Below are 17,188 nucleotides of genomic sequence, written 5' to 3'. Positions count from 1 at the left end.
CGCTCGTAATTGGCAACTTGATGTTGCTGATCCCGAATGAGGAAAAAGTCTCGCCGGGATGTTGATTTTGCTCGCTCGTGGTCGCCAACTTGATGTTGAGGACTGCGAGCAAGCAAAAAATGCCCGCTACGTACGTGTTTTTGCACTGTGCTACGTGCAATTCGCGTAGTGCGTAGTAGCGCAAACTACGCACGCTCCGCGAGCGTAGCATAGTACTACGCCCAGGGTTACTCCTGATTTGGTGCTCTACAGTTTAAGCTCGCCTCCTGCTGCTATTGCCTATGTTATTATCATGGCTAATGTTCCTCATTGGGACCTAATAGCGTGGAAGATTGCATAGGTTTGAAGAACAAGGTGGTAAATTGGATTAATAAACAATTGCAGTACAACTGATATTTGTTCAAGTCCATTATAATGGCAAGGAGAGACCCATGGATAGGTTCAAAATCTAAACCATTTCATGGGGATTGTGTGGTATTAGGTTTTGATAATCATCACACTGCTGGTTTCTTGTTATCACAGTATGCAACTGCATTTAGACCACCTGTGGGAATCTGCTTTTTTCCCCTAGGTTGTTTCTATAAACCACTGTTTTCTCACTCCGTGTCCAATGTGGATAAGGTTCCCTCTTTCGTTCCTTTAAATGTTCCCTGGCAAGTGGATCAAGGTATGGGGAGCCTGGAACCACTATAGAGGCGATGTGTGTCCCCCACCGAGCAGACTGACCGTGGATGGGGCTCAGGTATCCCCCTGACCGCTAGGAAACTAAAATGTATTGAATTGTATTGTATTGAATTGTGTAAATTGTGTCCGATTGTAACGGAAGTCGCCTGCCAATGAATATCTGCTGTAACACTGTCTAGTTGGTTAAATAAAAAGAATTTATAAAATAAATGTTCCCTGAGACCCTGCTTGCTGGAAAAACTGATCCAGTCGGGTGTTTGAGTTCCCCATATACCATCCCTCTTTTGAGTTGAATGTTGCAGATCTTACTAATAAAAGTTGTAATGAGGAGTTTTTTTTCTTTGTTACGTAGATTTAAAATAATTAGCCTACAGGAAACGTCCAATACTGATACCAATTTCTATCTGGATGATTACATCTCACATTTTGCTACTGCTACTCCTTCATCTCATGGTAGGGCCAAAGAGAGCCGTCTTATTCTAGTGTCTTTGTCCCTAGGTTGTTCTATTAAAGTGTTACCTACCAGCTTTCCAAATGTAGCTGCACCTCTGCTGACATTCTTTAATTGTCCCTGTATAATGTTAATTAATTTTTATAATGCGTTTTTGCAGACAGGTAGTCAAGATCAAGGGCAGGTTCTACAAAGCTTTTTGGGGGGGGGCGTGGCCATTTTGGCCAGCGGGTAAGATGTGAATCCTTCGTCTCCTCGTTCCCGATCATCTGCCGTGGCCAAAGCCCACTTCGAGGCTGCCCAAAAGACTGGTGAACAACAGAGGGTGAGCGACCTGATCTCCAGAGGCTCAGTTGGTACGGGATTGCTTTCCCCTGGAGCCCGACAGCCAGTGAAGAAGCGACCGTGTGTAATGGCGGCGGTGACCCGGAGGGCTCCATGTAAGGACTGCCCAGCAGTGCAATAACTGGGGGATCGAGCACCCAGACACCGTCTGGTAGAAGCAGCGCTTGTGTGTGGAGGCGGCCCTCAGCCTGGTGCACTCTGACCACCCGCAAAGCAGATCGACGACGAAGGTCAGTGGGGAGCGAGAGAGGAGGCGGGGTCCGGGAATGGAAAGGCAATGTGGCGGCTCTTCTGACTCGGCGCAGCTGCAGAGAAGAGGGCCAGCATCAGCACACAGGAGGAGACTGGAATGTTCCCGGAGAGTGGTGAGCTTGGGGGACATTAGAGAGTAACGCTGTGCCTGCCCTGAGCTACAGAGAGGCCCCAACTAAAACAGTGAGGGGGATTCTTGGAGGACATAGGCCCAGAGGGAGATTCTCCTAAGCCATCAGTAAAGGGTCAGATCGGGGCGGCGGGCTAGGGGATCAAAGAAACATTCAGTGTACAGAGCTCATGGGGGCACAACGGGACAGGCCAGGAGGGAGCCTGGAGGGAAAGTGGGCCTTGGTGTAGTGGCTCCCAGGGGAGCACTGAAGTAAAAAAGGCCCAGGTCGATTGGCCTGGAAAGAGAGGAGGAGTTTCCGTGGAGTGCAATCAGGGGCAGCGGTCCCACTTCAGAGGTGAATCGCTAGTAGACGAACGACTGATTGGACCCCCGATCAACGTCCTATCAGCGCATGCAGGATCGGAGTTGAGGAAGCCTGCCCAAGTACGGCGCAGACACGGAGATGTGTTGGCACGCAGGCCTCAACGAGACTTTACGATCTCATAACAATAGAGACGGATCCCTACCAGCAAGGGACTACCGGATGATCCACACGGCAGCACACAGTGGACATAGCCACAGCAGAGCTGGGTGGGGGGGGGTGCTGTTTTGGCATGGTACAATAGCCCCTTTTGATCTCCTGAAAATTGTTGGGATACACCCTGGTGTTTTTGATCTGTGGATATCCAAGAGTGCCTGTTTAGAGGTAAAGAAAACAGGAGAGCCTTGCAACATCTAAGAATCAGGGTTAGGGGCCCTAAATGGGAAGAGAGCCTCGAGAAAGTCACTAAAGGAAGCCCAAAACTTACCAACACCTGGGGGAGATGATCCACTGGACCTCTGAGTGTATGTTACCTAGTATAAGCATACAGTGGACCCTCCACATAAGTTCATCAGGAACACTGAACCCTGATCGAGAGCGAGAGTCCCTCATTGCGATCCTCTCAAGGAGGAGACGTAACCCATACCCTCTGACATGTCTTCTGCAAGGGGTAAGAAGCATCGGACACTGACAGACATGCTGACAAATCCTCAGCTGCAGCGGGAGGGGATAGACAGGTGTCACCTACCACCCATTCTGGTCAAGAGACAGACACCGCAGAAGAGCCAGTCACACCCCCCTTCTTGGAGTCCCTGTTCTCCACACTGCGGGAAGATCTACAGACTGTCAGAGGGAAATTGTCCAATGATATTAAAGAGACTTGACATGATGTAGACACAATAGGGGAACGGGTAGCGATCATAGAAGACTAGGAGCACACTTGTGATGAGGAAGTAGAGCAGTTACAATAAGAGGTGATTTGGCTACGTGAACGGCAAGAGAGCTCCAAGCACATGCCGAGAACCTTGAAAATTGTTCTCAAAGGAACAATATTCGTTTTAATGGGGTGCTATCCCAGGCAGAGGGTTCGGACATCAATCAATACTTGAGAGACCTCTCCAGCTATATTTTGGGGGCCCCACCAGAAAGCAAGATAAAGATAGACCCGGCACATAGAGTTGGCCTTCGGAGGCGCCTCTCAGCGCTGCCTCCAGACATTCTGACCTATCTCCCGGATTTCCAATTAAAAGAACTGATCATGCGGAAAGCCAGAGAAAGACAACCCCTATCATTTCAATGATACACTCCCTCTTTATATCAAGATTTAGCCATGATAAGCTTACAGAAAAGGAGAGAATTTAGGCCAGTAACGCTACATTTGGGGAACATGGGAGTTGCATACTCCTGGGGCCACCCATTCAGACTGATTTTCAGATGGGGGGTAAATTGCACCTTCTCAGATCACTCCAGGAGACTTGCAGCATTCTCGGAATCGAGTACCCATTGGGTGAGGAACTTGAGAAAAGAGAGCCGGGTTACTGCGTGGGAAGTGGCAGTGGTTGAGGAGACGATGTCCAAGGGAAAACCTGCTCCCGTCATGATAGCGATGGAATGACAGGTGGTCCTGGAATCGCTATCTAGCAACAAGAAGAAGGGAGAAGACTAGTGAGATCTTTGGCCAGACAATTAAGTTCATAGCAGGGCTGGGCGAATGGTGGGAGAGAACTTTTTGGGAGTGGGGAGGGGACTTAAAGGTCACAACATGTACCCAACAACCACACCCACTTGGGTTTCTTGGACTCGACCCACGGTTCCTGTACTCATATGGACTAAATCACGTGTTTAGTTTAGTTTGTTGTTATCTTTCTAGGGGACTAGTACTCATAATAGCAAGCTGTGGGGGAGAGGAGAGACACACCAAGGGTCAAGAGTGAAGAAATATTGTTACGGAGAGTTTTAGATAATTACACCTGCGCACACCTGACATGACGTTGCACGCAATTTAAGTCCTTTCACTCAACGTGAAAGGCCCCAATAACCCTATCAAAAGGTGAGCTCCCCTTTCATACGTGGAAAATGAGGGGGCAGATTTCTGCCTCCAACAAGAAACTCACCTCCTGGGTAAGAATTGGCACCGCCTCCGAGCTTGGGCATTTCCGCAGCAATTTTTCTCCCCCACCTCTGATAAAAAGGCAGGGCTGGCATTCCTGGTGGCAAGACATTTCAGGGGAGAGGTGGGCCCTAAGGTGGCTGAGGTGTAGGGCAGGCTACTAGCCCACACGATACATATCGGGGGACAATCCATAGTGATAGGAACCATTATTGCACCAAATATAGGGAAGTAAAGGTTTCTACAGATGGCAGTTTCAGAGGTGATGACTATGCAGACACGCACAACACTTATGGGAGGAGATCTAAAATTTTACTCAACGCTGAAAAGGATAGCTCGAACAGCCGGTCTGTTCAAGTAGGGGCTCTGTCACAGGGAGGAAGCCGATGGCTGCAGGAGATAGGGCTGATGGACTATTGGAGGGAGGGGAGCCTAGGGTTGCAGGAGATGTGGTTGATGGACTTTTGGAGGGAAGCCCACCCTCACTCCACACAATATACTCTCTATTCCCATGCCCATAAAACCTATGCATGCTTAGAATATATGTTGGGGACAAGGGATGGGGTATAATATCATGGGAGACATAGATTTAGTACCAGCGACGCTTTCAGATTATGATGCATAGACCCTCACCCTATATTTTCCCCCCCAGAAAAAACACATTGGGAACTGAAGATCAAGAGAGACTATGTTCCTTCCTCCAGCGGTGACAAAACCGCTCACAAAGGCATTACACAACTACCTTGAACTGAACGATAACCCCAACATCTCTATTTCTATGCTGTGGGAAGCAGTGAAAACAGTGGTGAGAAGAGAGTTCAAAGCAATCTCAGTCGCAGATAACAAAGCGCTTAAAGAAAAGAGGGAACAGTTAATAGCCCAGGTTAGAGAACTTGAACACATACACAGCCGCACTGGAGCCACGAGATTCTGGTGCCAACTTCGAACGGCACGGGCCAAACTGGCGGGATTAGATTTGGATAGAGCAGAATATGCCACTCTCCAGCTGAAGCATTCATATTACGTTGGTGGAGATAAATCAGGGCAGCTTCTAGCTAATAAGTTAAGGGCCCGAAGGCAACAGATGAAAGTGCAATCTCTTAGGTCCCAAGGAGGCAATGTACTAGTAGACGATGAAAGTATAGCGAAAGAGTTCTGAGACTTTTTTGCAGAGCTATATACGAGGCAAGATCTAGATGTCCAGAACATAACCTACCTAGAAGGAGCACATACTTCAAAGATTGCTTCAGATCAGGCAGCGTCCTTAGACGCTCCCATCAGGATTGAGGAGGTGATTGCGGCGATCTCTCGCCTTAAGCCCTTCAAATCTCTGGACCCAACAGCTAACCAGCAATCTTTTACAAAGCATTTTGTCAGACTCTAGCCCCTATCTTCACCAGATTGTTTAACTCCTTTGTGGGCCCTGGGTCGATTCCCTCCAATATGCTAGCGGCGTCTATTGTGGTCATTCCCAAGCCAGGGAAAGATAGTCAACTATGTGGATCTTACCACCCCATATCAGTGCTTAACATAGACTTTAAGCTCTTCACGAGTATACTTGAGGAGCGGCTGGCCCCCCTAATGCCAGGTATCATTGATCCCAATCAGGTAGGATTTATACAGAATAGACAGAGCAGCCATAATATGAAAAGGATCTTACACTTAATCAATAAGGCACATCACAGAGACATGGAAACCCTCCTCCTAACGGTAGATGCCGAAAAGGCATTTGACCGAGTACACTGGTAAAATATGGAGCAAACTCTCTCCCATTTCGAAATTGGAGACCGATTTCGGGCCTGGGTAGCAAGCTGTTACAGCACCTCTAAGGCCTCATTCAGCATGAATGGCGTTTACGCGCACTCTTTCTCGATTAATGGAGGTACCAGACAGGGATGCCCACTGCCATCCCTTCTCTTTGCTTTATACGTGGAGCCTTTGGCTCAACAAATTAAGGACAATTGAGACATAATTGGCATACAGTTTAGTGGAGAGAGGCACATAATGAGCCTTTATGTGGATGACATCCTGGCCTCGCTAAATAGACCAGATACATCACTCCCAGCCTTTTTGAGCGAAATATCCACATTTGGGCTGGCTTCAGTGTTCCAAATAAACATCGGTAAAGCTCAGGCCCTCGCTTTGTCATCCACACGAGACTGCTTACAAGAGCTTGAAAGACGATTCCCAGTCAAATGGGCTACAGAATCACTCCCCTACCTGGGGGATCCATCTCGCTCCCACAATTGCGCAAACCACTAGAAAGTACGGTAGCCAACATAGACAAATTAGAGAAGACCCCATAACTGAAAACCCCATGGTCTTTCCCTACTCAGGTAAATTGCTGCCATTAAAATGTCAACTCTCCCATAGGCTTTGTATTTATTTCAGACATTACCGGTCTCCCCTCCTAAAGGGATGCTGCTAACATTGCAGAAAGAGCTATATCAGTTTGTGTGGGTGGGAGCTCTACCACATATGAGACGGGAATTGAGCTATTTAGGACCAGATGAAAGGCGATTGGGAATCCCAAATCTACAAAGTTATTTTCAGGTGGCGCTGTTGCACTATCTAGTAAAAGGGAGCAGAGAGGAAATCAGAAAAACACTGGTTATTCCAAGATAGGGCGATCACGAGACTCCCTCTATGGAAGGTACTGTTATATCCTACTTAATTGAATAACATGTAGTCCAGCCCTGCTGCCACTAGCTGCTCAGCCAGAGCGTGAGATGGTCATAGAATGTTGGTGTGCCTGTGATGCATGGAATGCCTGGGTGTCTGAGTGGATGAGTGTTGGCAGTTGAAGATGGGCTGAGCAGCTAGGGAGGCTGCTCCTGGTGGGGCTGGTACCACACTAGGCTGGCTGGAGTAGAGACAGATGTAACCTGAACTGGAAGATGAATAAAGAAGACTGATAATACATACTGGCTCCAGGTGTCTTTCTACAGAGATCACAACATTTATTTTGGCGACGAGGATGGTTTGCGTTGTAGTGCATTACGTCATAGTGTTTAATGCAAAATGCTTCAAATGTATTTCTGGTAATGTTATTGTTGCTTCAAAATGTTTTATTCTTTTAGGGAGGGATGGGAGATATTGCTTATCAATTGTATTTATCTTATCCGTTCTTTCTGTGTATAATGGTTCTTTCTCCTGCGATGTTTTAATTTTATGTTTGCATCCGTGGGACTTGTACCATTATTCATTTTTCTTGTGGATAGTTCTTCCTTGATGTTTTATCACTTGCATGTTTCGTTTTCGTTGAAGAAAAAGGGATAATGTTATATCCTACTTAATTGAATAACATGTAGTCCAGCCCTGCTGCCACTAGCTGCTCAGCCAGAGCGTGAGATGGTCATAGAATGTTGGTGTGCCTGTGATGCATGGAATGCCTGGGTGTCTGAGTGGATGAGTGTTGGCAGTTGAAGATGGGCTGAGCAGCTAGGGAGGCTGCTCCTGGTGGGGCTGGTACCACACTAGGCTGGCTGGAGTAGAGACAGATGTAACCTGAACTGGAAGATGAATAAAGAAGACTGATAATACATACTGGCTCCAGGTGTCTTTCTACAGAGATCACAACAGGTACCATTCCTTAAGAAGGCTGGCAGGCCACAAAGCCTACAGAAGTCCACCATTGCAAAGACAGTGATAGAGGTATGGGACAGTGTGGCTTCTCATAGAGGGCTCACTACATTTCCTTCCCCTATGACACCTCTGCTCAAGAATAGGAACTTTGCCCAGATCCTCGAAGGGAGAGCTTTTGAGACATGGCGCCAGACCTTATGTCGCACCGCAGGCCACATATTCGATGAAGAGAGTATAGTTTCCTTTACACAACTGCGATCACAGTATAACCTGCCAGAGACAGAAAGGTGCGGCACTGGATGCTACATCCCTCTAGTCTTCCCACAATGAACAGACGGCTCACAAAATATGAGAAATGGCTGGTTACAAAAACAACGGATAAATGCTTGATCTCCGAATTATATACACTGCTGCATCAACCTGCCCCTACACAGTGTACACACAGTCAAAAACATTGGGAAACGGAATTGGGGAGAGAATTATCCAATAAGAAGTGGGTGGAGATATATTTTCGATCCAGACATAGAGCTCGGAAAACAGCCAGTATTAAGACAACTACCAAGATAGCTACCTATTGGTATTTGACCACAGTACACCTCAGCAAAGGGAATCCGGAGTGTAGCCCCAACTGCTGGCGCAGATGTGGAGCAGCAGGCACACATTTACATTAGCTATGGGACTGTACAAGCTAGATACCTTATTGTGCTTGGATCTTAGATGAAGTGGACGCACACTTTGGCACACAGATACCACGGTTCCCCACATACATGTTTTGGGCTTGTCTAACCCCCTAACCTATTCACTAAAATCTCTCAAGGGGAGGTAGATGAGGTTGGCGCTTGGAGCCGCACTCCAGAACATACTTGCACATTGGGAAACCTCTACTGTACCTACACACCTAGGTTGACCACACAGACTTTGGTTTATACTGGGGATGGAAAGGATGTCAGCCACCCTCATGACTTCTAAAGCCTTGTTCAGCAAGGTCTGGCACCCATTCCTCGCCCTTCTATCTATTAAATTTAGAGAGCTCACATGCCCTAAATATCTACGAATCCTCAGACTATCAGAGACGGAATAGACCTTGAGACAAGCAGAGCTCACATAGATCAGACCCACCTCACAACAGCCGGCATACTTTAGACCTGTCGAAGGAGAACTAGGGGAGGGGAAAGAGGGAGAGGAGTTGTGATGTGTTTTTCATTGCTTTATTTTTGTGGTAAAATTCAAATGATAAGTGATATGACGCTCATTGCTGGGATAAGCACTATTTTGACAGCCATGAGCGAGCCGTACTTAACTGTATTCTTATGCTGTGGACATATGTGAATAAAAAGATTTAAACCATAAAAAGCTTTTTGGACAGTTTACCTAAATCCCTGTTAGGGAATAGTTTTATTATTTTAGCTGGTGATTTTAATTTGCATCCTTGTATTCGAGGATGCTTGTTGCAATGTGTTTGGCGACTCCCCTCCGGAGGTCACACATTTTTTGCATTTGTCTGAGGGGAATTGAATAAACTTTCTGTTGGTGAGTATAATTTAGTCTCTATTTCAACTATTGCGACCAAGACTGATGCGGTCGTGCCGACTTTTGGGAGAGGGGCAGCTAGTGTTAATTATATCTCTATTTCCTCACCTATAGTTTGCTTTTTACAAAAATTTGAGGTGGTGTGGTGCCCTCTGAGTGACCACAATCCACTCACCGGCTGATTGTGTGGGACTTCAGTAATGCTCCTTCTAAGCGCTGTATTATGGGCAATGTTGTTTCTAGTTCTCAATGTTGGTGCCTTAAATGGAAAAATTTGATCCTGGACATTTTTCCTTTACAGTTGTTTAAACCCTGAGATTGAGTTCTGTCTGAGTTGTGACTCTTGTGATTGGATATTTTGAGTTCATTTTCTACCACATGTGACAATATTATATTTCTTCTAGCTTCTAAATCTAGCTCTAGGGCTTCTAACCCTTCCAAATGGTTGATGCAAACTGTTTCAAGGCTCATCATCTATTACTGGATGTCTGTTGATTTGAGATTTTAAATTAACTATTTATAGTAATTACTCTTGCTATGTATCCTACATTCTCTTGATTAATGAGCCCTTGGTGAACTGTTGTTTTACTTATTCATATATACCCTATTTCCCTTTGGCATATTGGGTTGCTTTTGTTTTCTAATATTTCACATAGATGTCAAAATCCTTCCTTTCTGCTTCCCCTGCATTCCTCTTGTGCGCTTCCACATGATTCTCTAAGATCACCTCCCCAAACCTTAGTGCAGCACAGGAAGACCTGACCAGTGCCACTAGTTTTTTGCATTACGATGGTGGAAATACAAATAGCCAAAGATGCCTGCCAGCTTTTCCTCAGCTGGACCTAGGGGGCTTTGTGTGTGATGTGATAGTGATTGAGGCAGGGGCAGCAAAAGCTATAGTTTATCTGCTTGCTTTTGGTTCCAGAATGGCAGACGACCTTCAGCCAATTCAAAGCTGGCCACCTGGCCCGCCCACCTCTACTAAAATTTCCTTGTCAATACCAGCGTAGCTCTGTATGTCCCAAAGATCTGTGTTAATACACCCTTTAAGTAAAATCAATTTAGCAATTGCACCTAAATACTTCACAGAGTAGCAGTTTGGTAGCACTATATCTACCTGGGCCAGGATCGTATTGACCGATCCTTAAGGGCGAAGACAACTTATGCCTTACTGGGCTTACTTCGCATTGGTTATCGGAAAGCAGGAATTCTCTCCCATGTGGGAAAATTGATTAATCTAGTCTCACTGGGTAGCACTGGAATATATGCCCCTTTTTAAAAGTAGGTATAAACAACAAATTCAAAAATAAAGTGTTCATAATAAAGACCAAAAAAGCAAGTCTCCCAGTGTTAACTACTTGAAGGTCAACCAGCTGATCAGCGTCCAACCTCATTAATGGAAGGTTAACCAGCTGACCAACCTCTATCCTTACTACTAAAGGTCTACCAGTCCACCAGCCTTCATCGTTATTACCATAAGGTCAACCAGCTGACCAGCCTCTATTCTTACTTTTTTAATGTCAATCACCTGACCAGCTACCATCATTACTAGTTGAAGGTCAACCAGCCGACCAGTCTCCACGATTACCACTAGAATGTCAACCAGTTGACCCCACTCTATCTTTACTAATGAAGATCAATCAGCTAACCAACCCTCATCCGTACTGCAGAGATAAGTTTGATGCTGAGCTGGGACACCTCTAGATGATGTTACTAGTTGATTGCCTTCCTCTGGCTCCTTGTCCTAGAGCATGGTGGGACTGAAACCGGAAGCTGTATTGTGTTGTTTATATTATTTGAACATTCATTGACACAGCACAACATTTATTGTTAATGTGTTCAATGATTCAATAAGAGAATCACATATTTATGGTCAAGTGGAAAAGCCAGACAATTTGTGAAGTAACACTGATTAAAGTCATTTTAGAAAAACAAATGGTTAATAAAGAAAATACTGACTGAATTTATACTAAGATATATTGAAGGCGTTATCGAATAAGAAATTATACCGAAGTCATAACATTAATGGCAAGATAAAAAATATTCTTTTTATTTAACGTTATAACCACATTGCTTAAAAATAAATAAATATGGTATGGTGCACTGGTTGCGGCAGTGAAGTGAAAAATTAAAACAGTGGGAAGGTTGCAATAACGCTGGCAAAATATTGATCTACAACAATATGCAATCCACAATATTGACTGCCACTATATTGTCAGGGAAAGTAGATGAGGAGTTAAGAATGATACATCTATACTTCCCTAAGTATACACATACGGACTATATAGCGTAGATGTAATATTTTTACAGGTCTAGGTATTGACTGTGATACTTTAACAAATACTCAAACTGCCTAAAAGAGTTGTATGAGACACCCTTCGACCTCGAGTGGAGAGAAAATACATAAAAATTAGATTCCACCAAGTACACGGGTTTCTCCTTTAAAATTGTTTAGTGAATTTTATAAAGTAATGATACCGTTTATCAGTGGTATAGTCAACATGATTCTACAATTTAACAATGATGCAATGAAATAAGTAAATGCGGACATTACTGAACGCAGGTTCTGACAAATAAATAGGCAGGCCTAGTCTATTTGCTCCGATGACCGTTAACATATCCAACTACATTATTGGTATGTGTAGTCATGTTAAACACAACATCAAAACAAAAATTGGATGATTGCATTTTACCCTAATGATGTCCATGTTCGAGTCAAACTCTCTACTCACAAAAAGATTGTCATTTTACTGCGAACAAAGCATATCTTGACAAGATACTTTGCCAGACCCCGTTCCAACACCCCCAGAAATTGAACAAAGATCACCAATTTATTTCACACAGACCAATGATCAAATTACTAGGCTGCAATGACCTTTGATATCTAGCAGCCTTTTTTAGTAAGGAAGAGCAACACTGGTGATACATTGCACAATTGTACAAGTTGCACACAGCTCAACTCTCAAGGTCCGATCATGGCTAGTGAGATGTTTTTTTGACTCTTAAACTTACTTTGTAGCTGCCTTTTTGAATTTTAATGACTTATAATGCATTTTTACTGTGTGCCTTCAGCAGTGTGCACCCCATGTTTCTTCTCGTGCTGTTCCTTGTCTCCTATTCAGACCCTTCTGGGTCACTGCTGCTCCCTGGATCACTCTGCAAGTTCAAGCTGGAATAGCAGCCGGTGCAGTCAGGCTGAGGAGGCCTGGTCCTTCTTCTTGGCGGTGGGATGCCCCCTGTGACCTCCCTCTTCAGCCGCAGAATTGTTGTATGTTCACTGACCATTTGTTCCTTGTTAGGAGAGAGAAAGAGATAGAGATGAAGAGAAAGAGAGAGTACAAAACTGTGTTTAGCATCTGTAAATTTTTTAAATCCAAAATTGCAGAGAAATATTGGAATACAAAGACTTTTGACGACCGAAGTAAAACAAAGACAGAGTGCCTCTTTTAAAGTCTATTGGATGCGAAAAAAGTGAATGCCCCCTCTGGCTGCCTTTGAATTGTATCATCATATTTTGAGCTGGGGGGCAGCATAGTTTCTAATGAAACCCTTGGTCTGAAGTACAGTCTGCCATTGGGCTGCCAGGTCATAGATACGGTTGGCATACTTAGCTGTACTGGATGGGGAAATCAAGCCCTGATGCGCAAATGAAGAAGCTAATTAATTAAGATGCAAATGATTTAGAATAACAGCTATATGTGCAATGATTAACATACATTTAAAAATGAAACAACACACATTTTAAACGTGCAAACAAAAGTGATCTTGACAATGTTGAAATGTGCACAATGGAATTTCGAGACCTGACCTTAATGTGACATGCTTAGAAATATTTGTCATAACTGCAGAATGTTCCAGTTTAACAAATGTGTTACATTTTGCTAAGAAACGTCTGATTGTGATAACCAAACTTCCTATTTACCCCATATTTCACATAATGTGTAAATAGAATAGTTGAACAGTTTAAAACAGTATTTCTTGTTTGTGTTAATTAAAAGCATTATAAAACAGTATTTTTCAAAGTCAATGTTTCTCTTCTTTGGCATAGTTTGTTGTTTACACAATTAAACATTTAACATTAGAAGATTAAACTGTGTCCGATGCCTATGGGAACGGAGGCTTATGAATCGAGAATCTACATATGTAAGTGACCTGCATGTTATTTCGTGGGAAAGGAAGAACTGAACTCACTCCCAGACGAATGCTGTTGCCTTATTGGATCCAAAGAGTAGAGAGACCTGCTACACATTTTGCAACATTATTTTTGTCTTTTATATTAGTGTGTTCCTAGTGTAGATCAATGCTTTTTTCACACAGTTATTCCCAGAGACCCATTCCTTTGTCCCTTTTGACGTCTATTGTAATGATGTTAGTGGAGTATTATTGGGATGAAAGTGAATAGTTGAATGAAAAAAGATGTTTAGTGTTTATATGTAAAAAGGTTGAAGAGTTTCAGGCTGGATGTAGCCTAAGATCCCGGGATATTGAGTGTAGAAAACACTTAAAAACCTTAATATTTTGATTGTTGACGAACTATCGTTCTCTTCAGTAGAGCGAACAAGAATTGTTATATGTTTTGTTATTGTTGATTTAAAGATTTTCTTCAATGTGCAAGTACGAGAGAAAATTGTAAAGGAGGGGTAGCTGCTGGAAGGACTGAGATCAAACGTCATAGTGTTTCACACTGGTATTGGTTGGTTGGTGATGTCAGTGTACCAAACTGTAATAGGTCAGTGGTCGTGTGAATATCGCATTGTGATTTGTTAACAGGTTTTCGATAAATAACAACTGTGACAGGATTGAAGGAAAATAAATCTGACATTTATGGTACAAAATCAAAATACTGAATCTGAATGTTTTGCCTTAGAATTTTGTGAGAACCATGAAATGCTTCAAAGAATTCAAGAGTTTGTGAATGGTGATGTTACAATTCAGATACGGTAAGGTGATGAGGCAGCCTGAGGGTTTGCCTGCACATAACATGACAAGTGAATTGGGATTACATACGTGTTTATGGCTTTGTCAGTGGTACAAAATAACTGAGAAGGAAGGTCCATTAAAATTTCTAAACTACAGTAGCTTTGAGACTAGAATTATTAATAAGTGTTTATATGAAATAAAACTGCCCCCTAGAGCTACACAATATAAAGCCTTAAAGATATGGAGAAAAGTTGCCAGAGAGCAAGAAAGGGAAACATATCAGAAGAACACAAGGAGAGCAATGCGTAATTATGCAGATGCTCGGTGGGATGAAGGAAGAAAGCCATAGTTGAAGGGACTAGATTGTATCCAGCTATTTCCACAGAAAAACCACCAGAGAAGAGGAAGAAGACAAAGATGTAATGAAAAGACAAAGAGAAAATTGAAAAAGAAGATGAGACAGGTAGTGATTATGGGGATGATATTTGAGACGAAATGTTAGCTGCACGTCCCCCGCCTTCTAAAATCCAACTGTTAATACTGAAAATTGAACCATTACAAGCAGCACAATAGATACTGTAGAAACTAGCATAGTGCCAATTGAGAGACCGCTTCAAGTACTTTGGATTGGCCCATCATGTATTTCTCAACCACAGATTGATATTCCACTTGTGATGACTACATGTGTTATGACTGGTCCGGCGCAAGTGCCGCAACCAGCAACTGTGCAGATGGTGAATGGACCAATCACAAATGCTCCAATAAATGTTAATCTTACTCCGGAGGCTCAAGGAGCTGTAGGAGGTTTACCTACATCAGGAATTATTCTAGCTTCATAGCGCACTCACCTTTGGACTATGATGTAAGATGGCCTGCGTTTGCGCTAGGCAGCCCAAAGTGTGCTGACGCAGGGAGTGAACAGAATTACACCATTTCTTTGTAGCTACGGCACAGTTCTGCTCTCTCCACGCACCACAGTGCAGCAACTTTATTAATTTGGGCCTATATATGATTGCAAATTCTTAAATCAAAAACTATTACAGATAGCATGTCCGCATTTGCACATTATTCTTGCTCTTGTCTCGTTTACATATCACTTACTGTATTGGCACACTAATAATAAATGTACATTTATGTATTTTCACGTTATTCCGTGCATTTGGAAGTAAAACTTCTGGAGAGTAGGAATAGTAAAAGCAAGGTCCATGCTTTGCCTAGATAGCCTTGCATTTTTTGAACGTACATGTGCTTCCACTTAGTTTTCTCTGACAGCAGAACCTCGACTCTGGAACACTTTTGTTTCCTCTATTATTTTTTTAAGCTTCCTAAACACATTTATTTGTATTGTTAAATGAGTAACTTTATGAGAACTCTTGTTTCTGTTTTTGAATTTTTATCCTTTCAAAAAAAAAAAAAAAGGAATTATTCTAGCTTCTCAAAATTCACAGATTATTGCATGGAGATCACCTCAGAAGCTCCGAGCATTAAGAGATGGGGGAAGGATTGTTTTTCCAGCATCAGTAGACCCGGGGGAAATAAATGTGTTTGAAGAAGGACTTTTTCCACCATGGTTTGGAGAAGCAGCAGGGATCAAAAAGACAGAAAGCACTGTGCAAATGGTTAACCCAGAACTTGAGAAAGAGAGACCACTAAATATTCCCATATTAAAAGATGAACTAGAAGAGATTCTTAGGCGATGCCTAGATTTGGAGCATTTGAATCTATATAAAGAGAAATAATTGATTTGCTTGTGTGAAGAAATTACAAGACGGGCAGCAATTACACATGATAAATTGACCGAGTTGGCCTGGAATATGTGGTTGGTCTTTCTAAAAGTTTTCCTTTGCAGAGAAGCTACAGGTTTCATTTAGATGATGAAGCAATCGAAAGAATGACTGATTCAGGAGCGTGGTTGCACATTACAGAATTAATAAAATAAATACATTCATAAATGGGCCAATTAAAAAACATTGGAGAGCTGACAGGCAAGAAAACATGAAAAGAGAAAGAAATAACCGGAGTTAGCGGGGGAAAATAAGGAACAGGATGAGGAAGGCGTTTCAGCTTATCCTCTGAGAGAAATAGTGTGATGAGTGTATGTTCTTGTGCCTTACAGATCTTGCAGCTTTTTTGAACAATTTTCAAAAATTAAGAGACAAGCCTGTGCAGTGGTACATACAAGTTCATCAATCTGTGAAGATTTCAAAAGTGATGTGCAGTGGGCTGGTGGACAGGCAAGCAGCCGGCCAATGTGCAGAAGGTATGACATACATAGCTGAGGACTTCCTCTTTCTTTGGCAAGGCTGCAGAGGGTGCAGGAGGACGGAGGTAGTGGAGGGAGGAAACTCTTAAATGAACTGTGGAAAATGGAAAGGTGGATCCAGGGCTATTACATCACTAGTCTTTTGTAAGTTATTGTAAGAGATTAGTGATGTAATATTCTTACTACAAGTGCATTTTGAAGTCAGCAAGCACCTGCAATAGAAACTTTTATAGGAAGATTACACTCAACCACTTATTTTATATTGCATAGTTCTTCCTTGTGAAGGGGGATTGTTCCCAGTGTGATTGTCTAGGAGGTGAAGGATATGTCTCAGTTCCTCTTTTTATAAGAGATTAGCGGAATTTGGACAATATATTGAGTTTTTAATATCAGGAGACAGAAACATTGGAAAAAAAGAACCATGATACAAAAATATCATGAGGCAGAAATATTATTGTCAAAAATATCATTTTTTAGATAGGTAATATCGTTGTTGAGAATAGTTGTTGTTTTTAATATCATTTTCCATAACATAGTTGTTAAAAATATCGTTTTCTGATTATTATTTTTTTTTATTCTACATATTAATTGTATGTGTCATTAGTGTTTGTACA

The 17,188-nt window shown here is 42.9% G+C and overlaps 1 protein-coding gene across 2 annotated transcripts in view; it reads right to left on the bottom strand.

Annotated features, from left to right (window-relative positions):
* The window catches only part of LOC146796180 (uncharacterized), a 121,421-nt gene that overhangs the window by 10,311 nt on the left and 93,922 nt on the right, over positions 1–17,188 (bottom strand). The window contains exon 3 of one of the 2 annotated variants that reach the window (XR_014969899.1): positions 12,404–12,682. Coding sequence is in view for 1 of the 2 variants with exons in the window: in XM_085630180.1 (XP_085486306.1) it covers positions 12,506–12,682 (177 nt within the window). In the remaining variant the exon portion in view is untranslated. Of the gene's footprint in view, positions 1–11,452; positions 12,683–17,188 lie in introns of those variants that run through there. The other variant, XM_085630180.1, reaches the window with a different exon arrangement.

This window comes from Triturus cristatus, chromosome 10 (genome assembly GCF_964204655.1).
Source record: "Triturus cristatus chromosome 10, aTriCri1.1, whole genome shotgun sequence".
NCBI classification, from domain to species: domain Eukaryota; kingdom Metazoa; phylum Chordata; class Amphibia; order Caudata; family Salamandridae; genus Triturus; species Triturus cristatus.
Note: the sequence above shows the minus strand (reverse complement) of the source record. Positions and strands in the feature narration are given on the sequence as shown.